Source organism: Catharus ustulatus, chromosome 4, assembly GCF_009819885.2.
Source record: "Catharus ustulatus isolate bCatUst1 chromosome 4, bCatUst1.pri.v2, whole genome shotgun sequence".
Classification (NCBI taxonomy): domain Eukaryota; kingdom Metazoa; phylum Chordata; class Aves; order Passeriformes; family Turdidae; genus Catharus; species Catharus ustulatus.
In genome coordinates, this window is record NC_046224.1 from 6378302 (window position 1) to 6403034 (window position 24733).

Consider the following 24733-nt stretch of genomic DNA (forward strand, 5'->3'; position numbering starts at 1 on the left):
AAAAGGTTGGACCACATGTGATTTTGTGACTAGGTTTTATTTGCAATTATTATTTGTGGATTCTGTGGATGCTGCTGCCAATTTGCATAGTACAGTGCCACGAACATGCAAGCTCGTGTCCAGAAAGTCTCAAGCAATGTGCACTGTGAGAGATGAGATAATATAAAATCAAAGTTTTATCAAAGTCAACTAAATCTCAAAATGGTGACTTTTTAGTAAAGTACTTTGCTGCTTGAAAGAGACTTTACCGTTAAGTTTTTATTGCCTATAGGAAAATTATCAAGAAATTCATAGTAAAAAACATAGAATTGTGTTTTCACTGCCAATTGCTAAAAATACGTGCTTTCCTCTCTTTTTAGTGAAAAGACACGTTCTACATGCAAACTTGAAAGTTTCACCAGCATGGAATCAGAATACCTTTGAGAAAATCTACAATCTGCTTAAATTGAGCACATCAGCATTTCTGATGATTTTTGATGTCACTTTAATTGCACATAAATTAACACAGAGGTTAAAAATATCTTCTCAGAATCATGTTTTTATAGCAAGATAAAAATTAGTCTAAGCTACCTTAAAATTCCCAAGAGTCTAAAAGGCAAATGAAAGAGAATGCCTTGCTTCTAATTTACATTTGCTGAATGTCTAAAATACCTAGGATTTTCTCCTTAAACACATATCTCCTGTTTTGAAGTTCTGCTCAAAGATTACTTCCTGTGCCGATCACTTACACCATAAATTAACAGTGATCCATGGTTTGCATGTTGGCAGCTTCACCTGCATTAAAATTCACATGTTATGCAAAGCATATTTCAACATAAATTAACTAGGATGGTATTGTTCCAGCAATATACACTTGTTCACTGGTGAAGCTCAAAGCATTATGGACCTACACTTGCTTCTTTGAGGAAATAAACTGCAGTGGTCTCAAATCTCATTCTGCTGGGTCCTTCACTGGGTCAAGTGAAGCAGCATCTTTACACCTCTAAAAACTGTTCCCCCTTTTAGCATCTTTTACAACTTCTGCCAGTGAAACACTGGCCACTCCCCACATTCAGTTGCTTTACTCTTCTATAAATGCTAGATTTAGTAGGAAATATGAGGTAATAATGATTATGCTACTTACGTTTTAGAGCTTAAGCAGTAACTCAGAACCACTGCATATTGCTTTATGAATGTTGTATAAATTAAACCATATTAACATAGTCAATCAATTTTTTCAGCTCTGCTACCTAATGGCTCTTTTCATACAAGGAAGTACTTCATGAATTCCTAGTACACACTGGGTGATCTTTTACTCAAATCAAGTAGCAGCAGCTGTTAACAAAAAAACCACGTTATTTGTCCTTAGTTGGCAGAATTACCCTGCAGCTTATTTTTGTGTTTGCCATCAAATCTGCAGGATTGCATTCATCTCATTTCCTTCTGTATCTGCAGGGGATTGCTGAAGTGACAGCCTGGACTAACTCAGCTGAAATAATGGATTTAAAATTCAAATTTCAACTCTAGTCCTAAGAATAAGCTTAGAATAAAGCTAAGCCAAAGCAAGGGGTAACACTGTGACAAAGATTTTGGAAGGAAAAAAAAAAAAGACCATACTATTCTGAATTACAGCAAATAACAGAACACTTCTTCCTTCCACAGGAAGAACATGCATGAAAGGAAAGTAAGAGAAGAACAACACACTAGATCATGACAGCAACACAAGGGGAAAGGGAAGACAAAAAAAAATTAAAAGAGCATCTTAAATACATGTCGCAAAAGAAATGAAATGCACAGTCCAAGACACAGAAAAATTCATTGGTAACTTTAGACATGTAGCTTTGGCACTTCCTCCTTCTCCTGGTGGTCCTACTACTAAATACACAAGTGATGTGCAAATACATGCAATTGTAAAGCTCCCAGGTGACCACCAGAGAGAAGGTCTGGTTTGGACAATTTTCATGAAACAGCTCTGAATAAACAACCACTTTTCCCCATCAGGCTGCAAATGAATATTTGTTAAAATAAAAAGTGTGAGAAAAAGTGAACAACAAATGCACTGAAGAGTTCCTCATAATAACCAGAACACCTTCTAAAGCAACACTTCTGACCACATGCTCTTGCAAAATAAGACCTCACTTTAAGGAAGCAAATACTGCAAATTGCTACACACAGCTCATGTTTTTGGACACAGGTTCAAATGCATGAATGCAAAGACTCACAACACAACCACCACCACCACTGCAGACAAATTCACACAGTGTTCACTGTCCATCATGGCAGAAGAATGGACAGGATGAAGCAAATTTTACAGCAGCTCCAATGTCCTCTTCCATTGTCAGGGATGTTTAAATAAAATTACCTATTTATCCTGGCCTCTGAACCAACCTCACCACAAGTGCATAGTAAGCAAGGAGTCATTTCAACTTATCAGGAATTATGTGTTTGGAACAGATTTTGTCATACAGAAATGCAATTAAAATATTGCCTGAAAAGCAGTTCCCTGTGGAAGCATGCAAAGAGGAAAAAAAATAAAAAAGGATTTGTCTAATGCTAGGAAGATGAACCTAAAAAAAGAATTTTTGAATCTCAATAACTAACCCAAGAAAACTACCACTTCTCTCCTTATATAAAGATAACATCCTCAGGGTGTATTAAGGCAAAGGGAAGAATGTTAAATAGAGCTGAAATTTGTGGTTGGGTTTTTTTTAACAGCAGTTCCTCAGTATCATTAGCAATGAATATTCTGCAGGAGAATCAGTCAAGGCAAGTGTATCACATAGGAGAAGGCAGAATCTGTGGCACCTAAGTTTCCAATAGAGAGAGGAGAATTCAGTAGAGTTCTCATGGAAAAATCTTTATAACACCTCATGAAAAATTCTAGACAATCAAAACGAGGCATATTTGTATACTTAGCAGAAAGGGAAGAGAAATACAGGTTTTCTCTAATAAGAGAGATCTGAACCTTTTTTTTAATAAAGATTTGACTTTGGCAGCTGAGAGAGGCTGAACTTGGTACACTTCTTCCCAAGGGAAGGAAGAGTTTAGCCACTCTCCTGATAAGAGTGTCTGACCCTGTCTCACAAAGCTGAGAAGAGGAAAATGACAAGTCCCTGCTGAATGACCAGCACAAATGAAATGCAGTAAGATTGACATTTATAATTGAACTGTTAAGAATAAACATTTCATTGCTATTTTAGCAGATCACCACATCACTTAACACGTGCCTAGAAAATTAAGAATCATGGCTTCATGTCATTGTGAACAGTAACTTTGCTTCTAGTAGCCTTGAAACTCTTTGCTGGAAATCTGGAACAGGTTGCCCAGGGAGGTGGTGGAGTCACCATCCCTGGAGGTGTTTAAGTGGTTTCTGGATCTGGCACTGGGTGATGTGGTTTAGTGGTTATGGAGTTACAGTGATGGTGCTGGGTTTACTGCTGGAGTCAATCCTAATTCTCTTCCAATCCCAATTCTATGACTCTCCTACTAAAAATTCGAAATTAAAATTATATAAAATCCCTATTTTTTTGGAACGCTACTTTGATTATTACCAAATTACATCAATCTTGCTTCTTTCTTTCTTTAACTGCCATTACCCAAAATCTCAGCATAACTTCTTTTTCTGCCAAGAACCCCCAGAGACCTGTCCTTACAGCTCTTATCTGGAGAGAACTCACTCATGTACCCACCCAAATCAGCAGGGAGAGCTGAAAAAGAGTTATTGCCCTTGGACATATGGTTCAACAGGCACATGGGAGAAAATACTAAGGAATGCACACAGAACACTTCAGAGACAAGGACTATTTTCCAGCAAGGCTAAATACAAATTAAGAGGAAATAGAATCCAAGAGGGGGTAACTGGTTGCTCGTCATATTGCTCCCTATCAAGAAGTTCAGGGTAAAATATTAATACTGGAGGAAGCAAAAAAAAAAAATCAATAATTTAATTTGGAGACATTTAATGGAATGTCTCAATCCCTGACTGAACTCCCCATTTCTTTGCTCTCCTAACTTGTTTTTGGAGCATGCTGCAGAAATGCATTGGAGCTAATAAAAATGCACTATGTTTCTTTTAAGAGTGAAGAAGAAGATGAAGAGCAGGTAGGTCTCATCTCAGCAGAAGAAAGAATGAATTCTGCTTCTTGAAAAGCACCTCTCCCAATGTGATAATCTCCATCATTAGCAGACTATTCTCAAAGCATGTTCTCTGCTTTAACAGGCTCATGGGATAAAGACTAAGGGTATGAGTCACATTCCCAGCTGCTGTGAATTGGTACAATTCCATCAGGATCAGCACAGAGCTACTGTAAGAGTAGCACAAGAATCTAACCCAAATTTTGGAGAGAGCCTCATGAATGGGGTGAGGGGCAGACCACATCCATATTTTCTACCATTAGCGCTTGTATTGTACCACTCTTTACTCTCCAGGGGATAAAAACCCACATGAACAACCGTGCAAAATAAACCTCCAAGCTGCCCAGTCTCACTATGCTGCTCCTGGAATATTCATCACTATAACAGCATCTGCCACAGTAAATATACATCCCCAGTTTCCATTTACTGAGCAGGTAGTAAAAGGAAAAACATGTTTAAAATGAATCACCCAAGTCAGACCACAAATTGTGACAACATAGGTTATTGCTATAAGATAACAATTACTAACATAAAGTTAACACAAACCTGATAATAACAAGTAGTTCTATAAAGAATTCATACAGTGCAGGGTGAAGAAATAAAAGTACTTTTTAATTTTTTGAATGATGTCATGTCTGCTATTACTTTCACAGCTCATCACTAAAAGCTACCAGAACAATTCTGTTACTGGCATTCATCAGGCAACAAGGGAAAGAAAAAAAGCTTTTGGAAAGTTGCACTAAATAAATTGCACTTTCTTGTGTTATTTCTACTTCATAGTTATTAAAGGTCTTAACACTTAAAACACTTTCCACAATATATTAGAGTATTTGTCAGAATCTGTATCTCCCAATGAGGAGTAGTAAAATTTGGACTTCAGCTGTACCTACCCCAAATTCCAAAAACCTCCCAAATTCCAAAAACTTTTTTTTTTTTCCCTACTTAGAAAAGCAGAACTATGGTCTTGAACAGTTTTCTTATAAAAGAAAACACAGTATGTCCCTCTCAGCTGGGTGATATACAGAGAAAGGAACAAAAGAATCATCAAGAACACACACACACAAGGATGTGTTAAAAGACCACATAACATAAATCCTAATTTAGCTAAAAATGAAAAGTGTGGGACATTTTATTTTTTAAAAATATTTTTGCTTGGTCCTCAAACGATTGAAAGACTGCAATCTGTAGTAGCAACAGGTACCAAAACAAATGAACTTGGCTGATGTTTCATCTTCAGGGGGATGTTGTTCAAAGCTTTCCAACTCTCAGTGCAAAGCCCCTCAGCACCTGGAGGGCATTGACAGGGCCATGTTGGTGTGGCAGAAGATGCTGTTCAGAATTGCTCGAATTTCAGCTTCCTGTGCCATTTTAGAAAGACACCGAGGCCATTTGGCTTATCCTGCTCTGACTTTTGGCCTGGTGTTGAAAGGCTCCAAAGAGGATCAGCTCTTTAAACTGGTGTTGACCTTTACAGTTGCAAAATGCTGTTCTCAGCTTCTCCCCTACTTCAGGATCACGTACAAAGTTTGGGCTGTTTTGCAAACTTCAATCAGCTCTTGTGACCATTCAACCTTAACATGATGTGGGGCAGGGAGGAAGGGGAGGGAATCAAGTTATTTTGTCCTGGTAGTTAACTGGAGAGTTTCATAAAAAATAAATACAAGGATATATTTATGAAAAATACATCTTTTAGTATGTGCTTCAACAACAATCAATTCAAGTTTAAATTCTTATTTACTTACAAAACTACTGTCATTTGAATTTCTTGCTTGCTTTTATTATCTTAAGACCTTTAATAATTTTTAGTTATAAATATAACTCATAAAATTGTCACTTCTAAATAGACAAATCAATATAGACATTACATAAATTGTCAGTTTAAAGAAATAAAATAGCTTTTAAAACATTCAAAGTTGTAGTAGGGAACTTGTCACCACCCAAGGAATGAGGTACTTATTTCAGCAGCTTTCTTAACCATTCCAAAGCACCAAATCAACTAAATAATTCGAGGAGGGGGAAGAGGGGAATGCCAGATCCTGAGGCATTACTGGAATGCCTGCTATGAGCTTCAAGACACTCAGACACTCCTTTAGGGCTTTTTTCATCCCTGAAGTTATTCCCTTATCAATGACTGCTGATAGAAAAAATGCAAATAGAAGTTATCTACAAGGTAAAGAAAAGGGTTGAAGAAAGAACAGTCCACACCAAAACCAATGAGGACATTTAATTTAAAATTTAGCCAGGTAACAAGATAGGACAGAGAGGAACTGCTTTTTTGCAAGGTGCAGAGTCAACATTCCCACAATACTGACCAAAAAGATACAACATATCCAACAAGAGGGTAACAAAAGAAAAAAAGGAAAAACTGAGCAAACAAACCCCTGATTTTTTTATGAATACCAAACACATTCTGCCTTTTTCATTTCCAAAAACAGCTCAAACAGTTTTTGTTGTGACTATCTGTGAAGAGATCTCAGGCATTTCTCCCATTCCTAAAATACTTGATAGCAGAAGTCATCTATTACAGGCTAAGCCTTATCTGAGCCCAGAGATGGGCTGCTGCACTTCCATCAGCTGCAGGCACAGCTCCTGCATCTCCATCTCCTGCACTTTCTAGAAAAGAATATCCAATCTTACCAAAACACTGGCAGATTGTGTATACAGACACTGGTGCTAGACTTCAGAGGAAAAAATGTTCATTTTAAAATTGAATGGCACTGTTCACATCAGCCAGACTGCTCAGCATTCCTGAATTATCATGAAATCACCAGCAGGATTTTTACTGGAAAACAAATTGCGTTGAATAAGGAGCTTGCCTGAGGTTTTTCTAGAAAAGGATATTGCTCCCTTTTTTTTTTTTTTCTTTAAACATTTTTAGGTTTGAAAAACTTAAAATTGTGTAAAATTGTATAGAATATATAGGTCAATACTCATGTTCATGACTAAGACAAGCTCCCTGATATGGGATTCTCTGAAAGAAACATTACAAAAGCTAAGAGTTGTTTTTTAATAGGTTATTTCATGTTATAGGAATATTTAATTCATGTATTAATTCAATATACTATTCCATGTATATCAGGTGACACTGAGGAAGATCAACAGCACTTGGTATAAACAAGCCTGTGTTAATTAAGAGGAACAATACTAATTGGAAAGACAGAAGAGACAGGTGGAAGGGGATGCTGAGAACATGGCTAGAGATGTACCCCCAGTGAGAGGAACACCATGTCAGGGTGGGGGAAGACATGTAAGACACAAGGAACAGAAGGAGAAAATAATTAAGAAACCAGGAGCAGCAGAAAGAAGACATCATGTGCAGGAGCTCCTGCACTGCCTGTCACCTCACCAAGGAACTGGGGTGATCCAAGGCTAACCCACAACAAAAACCAAGGGAAGTGTGCTCTGGAGGCAGAGGAGACAGGAGTTTCCTCTAGGTGCCTGTCAAGTGTTGTGGTGTGGAGTGTTCCTACCCAGCATCCAAGTCAGCTGTCAGAATGTCATGTTATCTGGCAGTAAATTATGAAAAAAATTCTCCAAGTTGAGTCTGGTTTGCCTGCAACACTACATGGCTTAAATAAACCACAACCCACCACTTCCTTATAGCCTTGCAACAAGAGTAGCTGCTAAGGCAAATTTTTCTACAATTTAGCTAATAATGAGAGTTTCACTCTTCCTGGTTCCTCCATGTCTCTATTGTACAATTTATGTTTTCAGTAGAGTTGCTCTTAGCTGCTACAATTTAGTCAGTGCCACTGAACAAACTCCTCCTAGCTGCATTTTGTTCTGTACATTCTGGTGTTAAATACCTCAAGAGACAGTCCCCTTGGGCTCCCCAAGGTTGTTTCACAGCTTAGCTTTGCTGGAAACCTTCTTCCCACATCCAACTTCCCTCTAAAAACTTCCCTTTATTCATTTCAAATAAGTCTCATTATTATAATGCTCTGGTACTTCTCACTGAACACACTTTCTTGTTCCCTAAATTCATTATTAACCCAGTTATTTTGTTGTTTTAAACAGCTGTTTAATAACCTGTCCACACCACCTTGCTTTTAATATCCAAAGTTAACTAGAACATTCACATTCATTTGCTGAACTGCAACATAATGCACTGAAGCAAACAAATTAAATTGTGTTCTGAAGGCAGCAGCTACTAAAAATTTAAGACAATATTGGGTAAAGATGGACCTAACTCTTGTAAACAATAAATACTACATCACTTAGAACTGAGTAAGGATGCCAGATACATCAACTGAGGGTCTTATAAATAGGTTAAAGTGACATATTTTACTTGAAGGGAAATCTTGCATCTGTTCCCAATCACAATCTGATTTCTCCACTGTTAAATAAAAAGGCACTTTACCTCTCAGTCCTCTCTGAGGAAAACCTGTGCCCACTTCTACAGGTATGGCAGGAAGACAATAAAAGTGTTAAGTCTTCAGCTCCCTCAAGTTTACAAATTCCCAGTTTAACACACAAATAAGGACACTGGGACACCAAAAGAATTGCAGATCAAGCCCAAAACTACTCTTGAAATGTCTCTAGCCTTTACATTCTCCCATCTTCTACCCGGTGGCAAGTTACACATGCAGCCTGAGTGCTTCATTCCCTCAAAATTATCTTTTCTGCCCTATCAGCAATCAGCAGAACTGAATGCCCCTTCACAGAGACCAGGAAAGCTGCAAACAGGACACAGACAAGGAAAAAGAGAAAACTACTGATAGTAATCAAAGCCTCTTGTACTTGAGAAAACAAACCCTTATTTTGTATCAGGTTCCTCACACCGAGCACCCTTCTGATACAAAAGACACCTCTGTTAGTGTTTTAACATGTCAGTATAAACAAGATTACAAATCCCTGTAGACCTTAACTAGGACACTAAGTTCGGTGCTGCCCTTAGATTTTGTCTTCAATGTGCATCAGCCTGCTTGCTAATTGACACTGTAAACACCTGAGAGGTCATGGGGAATTATGGCTCTCAGGGATGATAAACTTTGGACGTTATTGCATTTCAAACCCTCATAGAACAGGAGTTTCTTTCAGACACAGCAGACCCAGCATGACAGCACATACGACCCAGACCACAGTTAAAATCTACAGTGCAATATAAATTGTCATTTTGGGGCAAGACATTTGATATGTTTATCCTAATTGTATTTCTTCTATTAAAAGAGATTTTGCTTCTCAGGAAAATAAAAACATAATTTGCAAGACATGGAATTTATCTTAAAGAATCATAAGGCAGCCTTGAGAGCACCCCCAGGTGAAATCTGCCCTGTAACAAGACATGGATAAGCTACAAATAGGCACAATTAGTGAAGAGATTATCTGCACACACTGTTAACCTGTGCAGTCTTTATGTAATGTAAATCTTTCAGCTTTCATCCCTTGAAGTTGACTGTATAGAGAATTAATTCTGTGTTGGTGAGTAAAGATGTTCCTGGGCAGGAGGTCTGGGGTAACGACTGAAGAGCAGCAGCAAGGGGAGAGGACTTGAGTAACAATCTTCTACTCTAACACATAAAAATGAAAGTATCACAATACAAGTAACAGGAAAAATTCAGGAGTTCACAAGGATACTGAAGTCAGAGGTGAACCCTGCACTGGTTTCCATTACTTCTGCCCCAGAAATAAAATAATTCTGACATCCATTCTCCATTAGGAATGCTACAACTGCAGGCACGTGGTGCTGCAGCTGGGGTTTACCAACACAAGGACCTCTTTGTGTACAACAGATCTCTTTGAATGTCACACATCAAATTAACTCAGCCCAACGAAGCACAAACAGTCTGCAGGTAAAGATGACTTTTCACTGACAGCTTGTAAAAACAGTAACATTGCAAAAAGGAAGGGAAAGGAAGAAAAAAAGTCCCCCAAAAAACAGAACATACACATCCCCCTTCCCAGTACTATGAATCACACAGGCAATGTACATCACCAATTCTTCTGGATTTAAACTGCATTTCATGTATTCAAACAAAAATGCCAAACACCAAGGACCTCAGAGAGTCCTAATATCATCAAAAGTAGCAAATCAGCTTGTGTTCAGTTTCTGCAAACTGGATATTTACATCTGCCAACCACAAAAGTCCTAATACAATTCAATCTTCCATTTGCCAAAAAGGAACAGATTATGTTACAAAGGAGGCACCTGTAGGGGAACTGCATCTGGACTCTGGCATTTTCTGACTTAAAGCTGATTCAACATTAGGTCCCAAATCAGCAAAGATTCCAGAAAGGTTAAAAAAAATATTAAGCCAAAAGATACTAATCTTTGATAGACTGAGATACACTGCTGCTCGTATACAACCACTGAGTAACCTTCATGTGTTGAGATCTTTTTAAAACTAAACATTTTAACAAAATTTTTATAAATCCTTCCAAGAACTTCAAGTTTGTTTACATCCAACTAAGTTATTCACAACAAAAATTTATCTGCAATTCAGTTTGAAATATGTTTTGGTAGACTATCAATTTTAATTTCCCAATAAAATATTTTAAAACATTTCACTCCCTATGCAAGATCAAATTACAGAAATAAAAACCCAGACAGAAACTGAATTGAAAAGCACAGTGAAAGATTTGCCAGCAGTAACACTTACACAGCAGTTTCCAAAATATCTATTAAAGGCATAATAATACTTTCACCAAATAGGTAATACAATAAAGAGCCTGAATATTAATAGTAGCAAACTTTTAATCTTATTTTCTTTACAATCTCGCTACTTACTGTAAAAACCCAAATCTATCTGTGACTTTGTAAAGATGGTAGTCAGCATCTTCCCACGGTTCAATCTGAGCACCCTCACGTCCCTAAGGGGAAAGGAAAATACAAAAAGCTAAATTATATTTTATGACACAATAAATAAAGACACATAAGAGAGCATTCAACCACTGAAAGCATAACCTTTGGGACACTTTGGACATGGTGGCAGAAGATTAGATGAAGGGGAGGAGAACACCAGTCCTAAACTAACCAGCCAAGAAAAAGGAGAGTAGACACCTATCCCAGCTTTTGCCAAAAATATTTTCATCACAGGAAATATCTTTTGGTCACTGCTATACACAAAATACATTTCAACCAGAGACAAAGTAATCCCACACCTTTTGTTAAACTCCACAATAATCCATCAAGGTCCCCAGAGTGGCCTCTACTTGTTTAATTTCCCAAGTCCATCCTTCCTGAACAATCATCTGCAAGAGCCCATCCTGCAGACAGTCCTGAGTTAATGTCCATGCTGACTTGCAGCAGCTGTCAAGCAATGCAGCACTGAGCTTTCCCTCGATTATGCATTCATCCACATCCCATTCTTCCTCTCCAACTGCCAGTCTTGCAGAAGGCTTGCAGAAGTTGAGCTACATTTCAGCTCTAAGCACTTCTGGTAAGGGCTGTGCACAGGTTACTGGCTGTGAAATCATGCCACCACTCAGAACATGAAGTCTACTGGGTTTGTGTGGCCTGGGTTTAGTAGCAGGGGGCTCCAGGGGTGGTTTCTCTGAGGAGTTGCTGGAAGCTTCTCCCATATCCAACAAAGTCAGCCAGCTCCAATAAGGACCTGCCATTGGCCATGGCCCAGGCCACACAGAGCAGGTGTGGTGGCAGGACTTGTGACCCTATGGGGGACCCATGCTGGAGCCTGAAGGACTGACCCTGATGGAGGGAGCAACGCTGGAGCAGCCCATGAAGAGCTGCAGCCCATGGGAAGGACCGACAATGAAGTTGTTTATGGAGAACTTCAGCGTGCGGGAGGGACCCCACACTGGAAAAAAGGAAGAGTTGAGGAGTCAAGCCGCCAAGCAGGAAGGAGTCACAAACAGCATGGGATGAACTGACCACAGCTCCCATTCCCCATCCTCCTGCTCTGATCAGGTGGAGGAGGTAGAGAAAACTGGGAGCAAAGCTAAGCCCAGGAAAACGGGAAGGTTGGGGGAGAAAAGATTCAGATCTGGTTTTTATTTTCTTATTGTCCTACTCTGATTTGATTGGTAATAAATTATACAGAGTTCCTCAACTCAGGTCTGCTTTGACAGTCATTGGGGAAGGATCTCTCCCTGCCCATGAGTCTTTGGTTCTATTTTCTCTCCCCTGCCCAGCTGAGGATGGAAGTGACTGAGCAGCTTTGCAGAGAACCTGGTGACAGCCTGCCACACACAAACAGGTTTTCCTTATTCCAGGGTGAGCCACTCATTTACTGCACACTGTGCAACCCACCAGTAAGTCTGGGACATAAAACATTTCATGAACTCTACAAACAAGGCCATTGCTCTGTACTCCAGTGACATTTAAAAAGACCTTAAGTGTTACAAAAATACTTGACTACTGTGTAAGCATTCTAGGCATACTCTGTGCCAGACTTTTCCTGCCAAGGGGTCCAAGAATAAACATGGTAAGACCAGGGCATTTCTTTAGTTTCCCACAACAATATCAGAAACAATACAGCTCACTCATCTTTCACTTTTTTTGCTATGATTTCAGTGTTTGTACTACCATAACCCAAGATTAAATAAATAAAAAGTATAATGAGAGTCCTTCTGATCTCATAGTCACACTGAGCATCCTTAAACACCCCACTTTCACTAACTCTAATACAATATACTCCCTGAAATAGTCCCAAAGTAACTTGCTATGCACCTGAAAAATGAACTGATTGAGTCATTATCCAGAAAAACCCCTGTGGAGGGAGAGTTTAATTCACCTAGAGGCCACTGTATCACTGAACATCAGATTAGTACTCAACAGAGTGTTTTAAACAACAGCTAGCTGGGATCATGATTCAGTTTATAAACAGACATATTACTAAGATTCATTATAAAATGTCTTTTAAATTACTAAAAAGTTCACTTACTCTGTCATACTTGGCAACTATCTCAGCTCGTTCCTGGGCAAGTTTGATAGCAGCATCCTGCTCAGCATCTGCACCTGTAGAGGAATTAAAATAATGCTGTTCAGATTTTCTCCCTTGTGAAAAAAGAACTGCAGCCAAATACTTGGAAAATCAACTGCAGGGAGACTAGTTCAATGGAGAAATGCCAAAACTATTGTGTCAAAGCAAAATATGACCTTGGTGTATGTCTTGAATACTGCTCAAAGCCAAGTACAGTTACTGCACACTACCTTAATTGCTGAGTTTAGAATTTTTCTGATTTTCCACCAATGAAGACATTAAATACAGTAATAAAATAATTCTGCACAACCCACTAACTGAAAGGCTGAAGCAAGTTTGAAAGGCCACTAATTGGCAATTCCACAAACATTCTAATAGCCAAAGAAAGTTGAAGCATACAGTACTGGATTAAAACAAAATTGTGAAGTATTTACAGGATTTGTAGAGATATTGGAATACTGAGGAAATACTTCATGGTTTCTTAGAAATTGCCTAAAACGTATTTCTCAGAAAACAGGGAAGGATGTTGTTTACAGTGTCAGAACTGCAACTCAGGCAGAGCTGGAATACGTGTAAGGATATGACAACAGGAAGGTCGACAGCAAGAAAAAAACCCAAAAACCAGTGAGTGAGTAAGCATTGGACATAAAGATACTGCAGATGCAGCATTTACTACATGAGTGGAGTTCAAGTTTTGCTCAGTCCTGTTCCCTGAGCAGAAACCACCTCTAGGACACGGACAGGAACAGAGAGTACCAAGAAAGGAAAAGTTGCTGTTTTGAATATCCAACAACAGAACATACTTCAGTATCCCAAATACAATTATATCAAACCAATGAGGTAAAACAGCCTTGATTAATAAGGTTGTGAAAGATTCAAGAGTTGATTTTTTTTTGATTATTAAGAAGCAATGAATTCTGAATAAAGCAAAGCTTGAAAAAGGTTTAAAACATATTTCAGTCTAACACTGTTATAAAAATAACTTCAAGCATGTGGGGTTTTTTCACTATCTTGTTCATGGCAACATAATGAACTTCAGGAATCGTACATACCAACCATCTGGGCCATGAAATAGAAAACAGATCAGATATTACAGTTTTCTATCATATGACATTAACACAATTATTTGTTCAAACCTAGTGTTTCTTTAATAAAGGTTACCTACATATTTTTTAACATTTAGACAAGAAGTTGTGCCAAGGTGGCTTTGTAAGCCATCTGTTAGAGATTTAACATGGTCTCTGCTTGTTTTCAGTCCACCTTTCTTCAGGGGAATGCTAAGAGAACCTCAGTTTGACCCAGCCCAGACACAAACACCAGCATTCAGACAACAGCACTGCTTGTCCCAAGCTTCCCCTAAGGGAAAGTCTGGCTGCTTCTTCAAAGCTTTCATTTATGATCCCCAGAAGTCACACTTGGTTACCCTCACCTGGCCCCCTTTGTCACCATCATTTGCTAATCATGTTACTTCTGTTTATTAAGAATACATGGAGCTCTGTCATTTTTTCCAGCGTGCAGCAGAACCAGTACACATGTATTTACAGTTTTTTAAGAAAAAAAAAATAATTCTATAATAAATGTTCTGCTATATTTGGAAGCTTCACATCTCTAAGCTACAACACTGACAAATTGTTTCCTCCCTGTAAGATAAGGGGTAAGTAGAATCATTTCACATTGCTCAGACTTTGGTGTGTCCCAGCAGGCCACTGCTCCTCCTGAGCTTCCAGGTGCTGGATCCACCTTCATTCCTAAACTGAAAGAGGACTCAAGACTCAAAGCAGCTGGGCCTCAGGTTTGCTTTTCTCTGGCACAGTTCTACAGCCATTGCAGGGCTCTGGCGGCCCATGTGAGCTCTGAGCAAGACACATCTCCCACAGCCCTCCAGAGCTCCTCCCCAGCTTTGTCACACCAAGGGCACAGACAACTCCACAGCACTGCCAGGGCATTCCAGCACCATCTACTCCCCCAGCACAATTACAGCTATCTGCTTCCTGATCTTTACTAGCTGACATAGCATGTCTGCTGAACAGACCATGTCCACTGAAGCTACCAAATCAACACTGACAAAAAGCAGTGGATGAATCCTGGTTTTACTTTCAAAATGAGGAGAAAAAGGAATTGTAACTAAAATTAAATTGTGTTTCCTTCTCTCTGACAGATCTGTGCTTACAGCAAGTCTTTACAGAAGACAAATTATGGATTTTCAAAAAGTAAACTTTTAACCTCTTTAGAAACCTACATTCCTTCAGGAACTTCAAGTACTGATGACCCTAATCTCCACTTCTCCAATGGACAGCTGTGGGGAAAAGCTCCCTTGTTTAATGTACACCTGCTGCTGAGCTTCAAGAAATAGGTAAAAAGTCCTATCACTAATTTCCAAGTAGAAGAGATTAGATTTAATTTGAAAAGAGTGAAAGCATGTGGCTAAACATAAGCAGACAATACTGTAATACACAGTAGTCAGTATGTCGTTGATACATTGTTTAAACAGAACTTTAAATGGTTTCTATTTTTATTTTAAAATGTGCTCAAAAGGACATAGATCTTCAAAAATACAGAAAGAATAACAGTGTAAGCTGAAAAAAGGTTTAAATTTTTATTTAAAAGAATGCTAAGCTGTATTTGCACCAGAAAGCAAGTTCCTGATTTATGTTGAAAACGTGACCATGGCTTACCATCCCCTTCCTCTGCATAAGCAATGTGTGAATCAAAGTTTGGCATGTTCTGTGTCTCATGACAATTGAATTACTTTTAGTGTGTAAATTATCATATTCATTGCCTTTAAAGTAATCCTCTTTGCTTTCTGCCAGAATCATCTTAACCTTCCAGCTGCACTGAGATAGTTCAATATTTCATTAATCTGTCAATATTGAAAACTCTGAAAACAGCTTGAGATGGGGACAAGAGGTTTTATTTTGGGAGATAAGCATTAAACATGATTTTTCTTATAAGAGGAAATATGTAAATATCTCCAACTCAGAAATTACACACTGATTCCTGATAACGTAAAAGCTAAATATGGGAATAAAAAAATTCTTCAGCACAAAAATACATCACTATGAAATTGAAAACAAATAACTGGTATTCTAAAGTCTTATCAGTTTTGTTCAGTGAAAGCAGTTAAAAGATATGATACAAGTATGATTAAATTTACTAATTAAAAGTTAGCATTACAGGTTATACAGGAAACAATGCCATCTCAAATAAGTTTGACAAGATATAGTCAATTGATTCGAACTAAAAAATGGGAAATATATCAGCAATGACCTGATGATACATTCTGTCCATGATGGCATGCTAAAGCACTTTCAAGTCTCCCCAAAATCAGTCAGGCTTACAAGACTAAAATCCTGCCCAGCATCAATCACAGAAGGACAGGTTGGGAGGGACCTCAAGGACCATCCAGTCCAAGCTTTCCTGGCAAAAGCACAGTCTAGACAAGACAGTCCAGCACCCTGTTCAGCTGAATCCTAGAAGTGTCCAGTCTTGGGGAATCCACCACTGCCCTTATTATTCCAATTATTATTGGAATATTATTCCAATGGCTGTTCTCACTGTGAAAATTTCCAAGTGTCCTGAATCTCCTCAGGAGTAACAGACATAATGCAAACTAAAAATATATAACATTATGCTCTATTAATGAATGCTAAACTACCTGCCATAAGTGACATGTAACAGCAAACAACAGATCCAAGTGAAAATAAACACTAGTAAAGAAAAAATAAGATTGTGGTCTACAAACATGTAAAAATTAGACTCTGAATTCTACTAAAACTTCTCAAGGATAGAAAGTTTTGCAAAAAACAGAGCTATGGTTTGATGATCTGATGAAACTGAAAAGATAAAATAAAAAAAAAAGGTCCTGTCTTACTCTTGCTTTGCTTTCATGCCATCTTCTCTCTTTGGTTTCACATGGAGGAAGAGTAGCTGTAGATGTAGTCATCTACAGACACCAGAGAATCTTGATCCCAGAACCGTCTATAATTCACCTAAACATGTATTGTAAGGTGGGGGTAGGGAGAAGTAGGGGGAAAAGAATTTACAATAATGTAATTTTGTTTTAATTTAAATCACTGAGCTAAACACTGAGGATCCCTCTTGCAGACCCTGCAGTAGCTCAGTTTTCCAGGATAAAGAGAGGGAACTGGCAGCACCATCCCTTGTTTCCAGCAGTCAAGAACCTGCAGAACAGCCTGTGAACAGCTCAGCTGCTCCTGGTTGGGGTGACTAACACAGAGCCCACAGTTACACCTGGCTTTCATCACAGCCTACAGAGCTGAGCTGCTGCTGAGAGAGGAATGACCAGAAGACAGTAAAACACTGGTCTTTCCCACAAGAAGAAAAGCTGCTGCTCTACAAGGTTTACTAAGTACCTGGATTTTGAATTGTCTAATCCTGCATGGCTTCTACAGAACTGCAAACCAGTGAGGCACAGCCTTTTTTAAAGTGATCTCCATGTGCAATCCACTGAGCATGCATCTCTAGTCCCTACAAAAGTAGTCATACAATTTACAGGAATGGTTTCTGGGGTTACACAAATTCACTAGTGCTGTTCTCTCTGAAAGAGCCTAAAAATTACTAGGCTGTACCTCACTTGTCAAAGGTAACAACCATGGAGTAGCTCCCTCATGAAGTACTCTGAAATGAGTACCACCAACAGCCTCAGTGAGTTCCTCACACAGAAGGAGTAGTAGGTACAAGATGCACTACAGGGTTCATGCAGCAGCAGCAGTATAATAAATTGCCTCTTACAGATGTGCCACAAATTTAAGAAGAATCACAGGTTTAGGTTGGAAAAGACTATAAGATTGCCAAGTCCAACCATTAACTCATCACAGACAGCCCACCACTAAACCATGCTCCCAAGTGCTTTTAAATACCTCAAGGGATGGTGACTCCACCACTTCCCTAGGCAGCCTATTTCCAACAACCCATTTGGGAATGAAATTTTTCGTAATATCCAATCTAAACCACCCCAATGCACCTTGAAGTCATTTCATCTCATTATGTCATTTGTTACCTGCAAGAAGAGCCCAGTCCCCACCTGGCTACACCCTCCTGTCAGGGAGTTGCAGAGAGTGAAAAGTTTCCCCCTTCAGTCTCTTTTTCTCCAGGACAAACACCCCCAGCTCCCTGACTCACTACTCATAGGACCTGTGCTCCATAGTTCCATTTCCTTCTCAGGACACACTCCAGCATCTCAATGTCCTTCTTGTCACAAGGGGGCCAAAACTGATCCCACGATTTGAGGTGTGGCCTCATGTTGAGTACAGAGGGACATTCACAGCCCTGCTCCTGTTGGCCACACCATTTCTGGTACAGGCCAGGATGCCATTGGCCTTCCTGGGCACACACTGGCTCAGGCTTACCCACCGTGGACCAGCACCCTCAGGAGTGATGCCTCTCTCCATGGGGCTTAGGCTCAATATACTCAGAGCACCCTGTGTAACCTTATCCCAGATTCTGAAAAGTGATTTCTTCATTGTCTCTCCAACAGCAGAGCACTCTGAAAACCCCAGAAGAATTGAAAATGTTAATTTGTTTCCCATGACTTTACTAAAATTCTTGCTTGTTTGCACATTACACATCCCACTGCTCAAAGAGCTGCACTGGCACAAATTCCTGTCTGGAGGCACCACCACCAGCTGCTACACATCTACACATTCAAAGCACATATCAGAGCAATAAACAAAGTCTCTGGTCATAGCAGCAAGTCCCTTAAATACTCAGGCTGTTTATTTTCCTTCCAGTTCATTCCCATCAACAACAAAATAAAAGCCATGACGTACACTTCATAATATTTTGTTTTGGGTACACGATGTTCAAAAGGAAGAATCTTAGTAAATACCTGCACATCAGTACTAAACCTGCTCTGAACAAAAGGATTAAACGTCATTTATTATACTTTCTCTTCATGCAGGGAGAACTTTTAACAGAGAGAACAACTTTTAACATAAAATTAACTAGTTAGTTAGAAAAACAATCCTTTTGGCATAGCAACACTTTCTCTGAAATACATATTTCCAGAAGTTAACTGAGCTACATTTCTTCCACCATTAAACCCTTCCACCATTATATCCCTTAAATATTCTTAAGTATTTAAAACTCAGTTATCACTAATTTGAAATGAGAGAGAATTGAAACAGTACCATATAAACAAAGACCAGTACATAAAATTTTATATAACACTTTACCAATCTTTAGACTGTCATTTTCATTTTCTTCCCAATCCTTGCAGAGCTCTGTTTTAGTCTTCATGAAGTAAATCTGTTTGCTTCTAGACCATATTCTAAATCAGTGTTTATCAAAAATGACCAGGAGAAAAGTTCTCCTCCTCCACTTGCTGCATTTGCTCCACGCAACTGAGCCACTTGACACGTGCTCCTTTTTCCAGACACAGCCTCTCTACAGCTCCAGGAGCTGCAGAGGCTGGAACAAAGATGCCATTTGTTAATGCCAAGTGTCACGAAGGCACCACGCTGGTGTTCTCCAGCCCAGCCCACAGCCCTGCATTCCAGCTCATAATAAACAAAAGAATTTGAACAAACAGCCTCAGAGGCCAGGGCTCCTGTAACACATCACTGTTATACTCTTGGGCAAAAATTCTTACTGGTGTTTTCCAAATGCTGGAAAATCATCTTACTGAAAGGACTTAACAGAAATGGGGCTTAAAGTACCCTCTTTCTGGCTTATTACCTAAGAAACCACAAAATTAGGTAACTCTAAAAATACAGTTTAGATTTGCACAACTGGCATCCCTTCTTAAAGGAGGGATATTTTACACATTTTCTGATCAAAACTCCTTTACTGTTTAAGAAAAACTTGGGGACTTGAAACACCTAGGACGTCAGGAGTTGGCAACAACATTTTTGTTGATAAAAGTGCAGAAATTCAGGAGTAAACCCTGAAAACCAGACCTCCATACCAAATATCCCATCAGGAACACACGAAGTCATTCTCCTGCCCAGACTTTAGCCCCCACACGCTCTCTCACAGCCGTTCTGCTGCTGTGTGATGCCTGCAGCCAGGAATCAGCCAATTCCATACAGGGCACACACACTGCCAGACACTTTGTGAAACCAGCTGAAAGATGATCAGTGCCACCAGCACAGGGTACCCAGGGGGCTGTGGAATCTCTGTCCATCCTTGGAAATGTTCATAAGCTGTCATGGTCCTGGGCAACCAGCTCTGCACAGCCCTGCTTGAGCACAGGGTTGGACCAGACAACTTGCAGAGGTCTCTTCCAGCCTCAACCCTTTTGTGTTTTTCTTGTGGTTTTAACACTCAGAGAAGTGTTAAAATGCCAGGAACAGGAGATCTGATCAAGCACGTTGGACTATTCTTTTTTCCCCAGAGACTGAAAAAGGAACAGTTCCTTCTATTGTTTTAACCTTCCTCCCCATACCGTCTGGCAGAGCACCGCGCCTGCAAATGAGCAGCAGCTCCTTTGTCTTCACCACTGATTACTGCTCGTGGATCCCACCCAAGCCCAGGTGTCAATAGTTTAGTCTCTGGAATCAGTATGAGCTTAGACTAAGCCAGTGCCATGTCCACTACCAGGCACATTTCCTGCAAAAGCCGCATTTTCTTACTGCTGACACACACAACAGCAATCCTCTTGCTACACAGAAATAATCTTCCACTTTGCTCGTAACAGAACCACCGAACTGAAACCAGCTACTTTCTGTTTCCTTATCTGTGAGCATATTTGTGGTGGGATGAAAAGAACTCACACAACAAAGAACACAAGCATTTGTCCCAGGTTAACTTTCTCACCCTTCACCACTTGAAAACAACTTGCTTTTTAACATCACTGCTGTTCTACCACACACTAATCGCAGGCACCAATAAGCCATATTACTCACACACACACAGATATATATAATAGATATACTAGAGATCTCTATACTGATACTGCCCTCATGTCTCTCAAGTTTAGCATTCTGGTTTGTCAAATAGACTTACACACAGAAAGGGTAAGATTCTGGCTTAACTGAAATTTCTCTCTATTCCAAAGAAAAGAAAATCTAAAAGAGTAAAACTCTTTGTAAAATCAATACATTGCATTATGCTCTGCACTAAAAAAAGCCCATTGCAACAGCAAAACACATGCACCCTCCCCCTCTTAATAATCAGCACTCAGAGTAGACACTATTGTAGTTTTAGTGCATGAGGAGTAATGAGTGAGAAGTACGAAAGTAAAGATTTAACCTGCCTGAAGAAATGGGCCTGAACTCTCATTTAAAAAAAAAAAGTCAAGTTTCACTATGGTAGAGCTCTTGCAGCTTTGCAACATCCCCTGTGAGACACTGCACAATCACCAATGGAAAATGGTCACTTTGGAAATTAGTAGAATTAACTGCTGCTAAAAACCCTCTCAAATCAATTTTAAAGTGATCCCCAAAGGATTCAAAGCAAGAGTAGGAAAATCAAGGCAGCCCTGCTAAGTGATATTCCACAGAGGAAGCCTGTGTCAAAAACATGAAATGTGAATTTAGGAGTCTATGTATTGCATAGAATTTAAACCAAATACTCTTTCTTGCTTTTAAGCAAGAATGGATTAAATGGCTTATAGAAACTCTACCAATATTAATCAATTACTGCAATATGCCTATCATTTTTAATAACATTGCCTTACACTTTCAGTTAATGAACCAATGAAAGCACAAAACTCAGAATAAAACAGAAATAAAACAGAAAAAGAATATACTCTAATAAAATATAATTTGGCCATTCAATTAGTTCTAATTTGCAATTTGTTTTTCTGTGTGGTAAATAACTACACCTTAAAATGAGATCACTCCATCAGCAATGCCTACACCTAACCAGCTGGAAACTGCCGTTGGAATGCTCATGTCATCACCTCTCTACCGAGTCTTATGAAAATTCCCACAAGGGTTACAAAGCAGAGTGACAAGATCTGGCAGGGTTCTGCTGTAATTCCATTTTACAAAGTGTTGTGTGCAGTCATGAGCCAGAAGATAATTAATTTGCTGAAGGTTAACACAATCAGTTGCAAAGCCAGAAGAAACCACGCTTGCCAATTTTCATCAAGCTACACTGGAAAGAGAAGGCCCAATTTTGAACAATGCTCCTTTCTTGAAAGAAAAAGGGGACAAAAACACACAAGCCACCCTCCTGCCCAGACCTCTGTCAACACAACCTGAAACATTTACGGCAGCTCTTAATAGACTTAAATTTTAAAACTCAAGCTGGGTATAATTGGGGCTTGCCAGTATGTAAAGACTGGTCTGACTTGTGCCACAACCAGCTAATGTCTTATGTCTAAGCTTAACTCATCCTTTGTTCTTCTCTTCCCAAGGGTGTAGTTGGTATCTGGCCTTGGCATCACAGATTTTCTCTTTCCTCAGTGCTATGAAAAGAGAAGCACTGTGGCTATGAAGAAGAGGTCACTCACCTACACGTTTGTCTTTGAGGAGGTGCAGACACTGCTGAGCTCAGCCATGCCAGCCCTCCAAGCACCTGTTCCAGAGGTGATGGGAGCAGATCTGCATCCCACTGTTCAGGGGACACAGAGAGCCTTGTGTGTGGAACATGGTATAACCCAGCAGCCATGGAACAACAGAGACACAGCCTTCATGGAAAATACAGGAGGTTTTCTACTACATACAAATCATTTTACAGTCTTCCACCAAAAGACTACATTTCTTAGAACCCCTACTGTGGCTAGAACTGATCCCACTGTAACATATAATCTGTTTCATCTACAGCTCATGAGTATTACTCCCACACTCCCCCTGAAATCCATGACCTTTCCCAGCACTAGCCCTAGCCTTTACAATTATGTCTTAATAAAATATGCCGCAAATCATCTGCTGCGTTATATGGTAAGATCAGACACTTGACCTCAAAAGCAGTATTGACAGATGAAAAGCAGAAATATTTCAGGAATTTTACCCTCCACCTAATATCAGTCAAGGCATCCTTTTACACCAGGGGCTTTTCAGGTACTGGTTATGATTTTATAGGCAAATTTAGCTGAAAATGCCTTTTTATTTTCTTTTGATCCCTTGTGCTTTAAAAGTATATTATGCCTGCAGTTCCCAGAGGCTTTTGAGAACTAAAATATCCCTTCTGTATACTGACGCTGCTCATTCTTCTTTTAACCATGACAGGCTACTAAACACACAACCAAAACCATCTTTCATCAAAACTGAACATAGCAGTTCTCTGCAATAAATTTCTTCTTCGCTTTCCCAATGCCATATATCAGGATCTACCAGTAACATAAATCAAAAGAAAGTTAAAAAATACTCTGAAACATTGACATTATTTCCAACATAATTTCAGATTTCCTGTTTTGAACATCATAATTAGTGATAGAATATTAATGTTTTCACAGCACTAAGATTTGCAGTATCAATTTAAAGAGTAAAATGGTTCTAGTACTTTGAATTCTGACACAAAGTAGAACGTTTCATAACAAGAACTACGCTTCCCACGTTAACAGATTATATTTAAGTAGTCAGTTGCAACACTGCACTAATTATGGTAAGTCTCCTGATTAATCATTTTTCTCTCTGCATTAGTCAAAATTAATGAAGCAAACAATAATTATATTTTTAAATTCAGTGTTAATTATGTGAAGTCTATTCCCAGTTTAAAACATCACCAAGACAACACTCATACCAACTCTGGGTGAAGTTTTTTAAAAGAGAGTGGTTCTTAATTTTTGAGGAAGCTGCTTTATTTCTTCTGTAGGGCTAGAGAAGCTACACAACAGGTCTCTAGTTACAAAATTTTATCTATGTTGTTATCATTTTATACTGGTTCAAATGAGGAGATTTGTTCTTCTACACAGAAGAGCTTTGAATACACTGACATACCCACAGTCCAGCTCATCATTTAATTACACAGCCGATTTAACTGATTACAACGGGAAGAAAAGGAGGGTTTGTTTTTGTAATAGATGCTATTCTGCCACTTAACAAGACTAAAGAGCTCCAAGCCAGCTCAGAAAAACACTGGCTCTGACAAAGTGGCAGAAGTAGAACTGGAACAGCACCATGGGGACGCAGCAGCTCCCTGAACCTGCCCAGTGCCCACAGGCTCAGGGCTGGCACTGAGCTGCTGCCCAGCTCAACAGCCACTGCCCAAACTTCCCTGGCCCTCTGTTGGCCCACCAGCCGTTGACTTTCATGCCTTCTCCTGGAAGCGACAGGGATAAATCCTTGCCCAAAAGTGTGAGAAAACCTCCCTGTTCACACCTGAACTTGAGCCTCCCAGGTACTGAGCTACTGCTCTGCCTCTGTGGGCACAGCCTCTGCATGGGCAGACCTCAGCATCCATTTTCAAGCTTTAAATTCAGTTTCAGCCCAATACACAACAAGAAAATAAACCTTAAATATTGTGAAAGTTGTGGCAGGATGAAAAAAACATTTCTCACTCTATTCCAGCAACAGCATGTTACACGAGTTACACCAGCTACTACAGGCTGCTAGACAGACTTGTGATCCACACCAGAGCATGGACCTCAGGCATCCCTCCATCTACCACTGGGATACACTGAAGGAACCACCAAAAACCACAGGAACAGTGAGAGAAGCTGCAAGGCCCTTCTCTGTTCAACTTTAATCTTCACATACTTAAAGCATTTCACAAAAGAAACCCAAACCGAGTTACACACTACAACTCAGTTCACCACAGCTGAACAGCTTTCTTCAATTACTGTCTCTGAGCTATTCATCTTGGAGCAGATAAACATTTTAACTGCAGTA

The 24733-nt window shown here is 39.4% G+C and overlaps 1 protein-coding gene across 7 annotated transcripts in view; it reads right to left on the reverse strand.

Annotated features, from left to right (window-relative positions):
- USP6NL (USP6 N-terminal like) overlaps positions 1 to 24733 on the reverse strand; it is a 111701-nt gene that overhangs the window by 47205 nt on the left and 39763 nt on the right. For 6 of the 7 annotated variants that reach the window (XM_033058086.1, XM_033058087.1, XM_033058088.1 and 3 more), the window contains 2 exons: positions 12957 to 13030; positions 10841 to 10923 (listed from right to left, as the gene is read on the reverse strand). In XM_033058086.1, coding sequence (XP_032913977.1) covers positions 10841 to 10923; positions 12957 to 13030 — 157 coding nt within the window. Of the gene's footprint in view, positions 1 to 10840; positions 10924 to 12956; positions 13031 to 19189; positions 19380 to 24733 lie in introns of those variants that run through there. The other variant, XM_033058085.2, reaches the window with a different exon arrangement.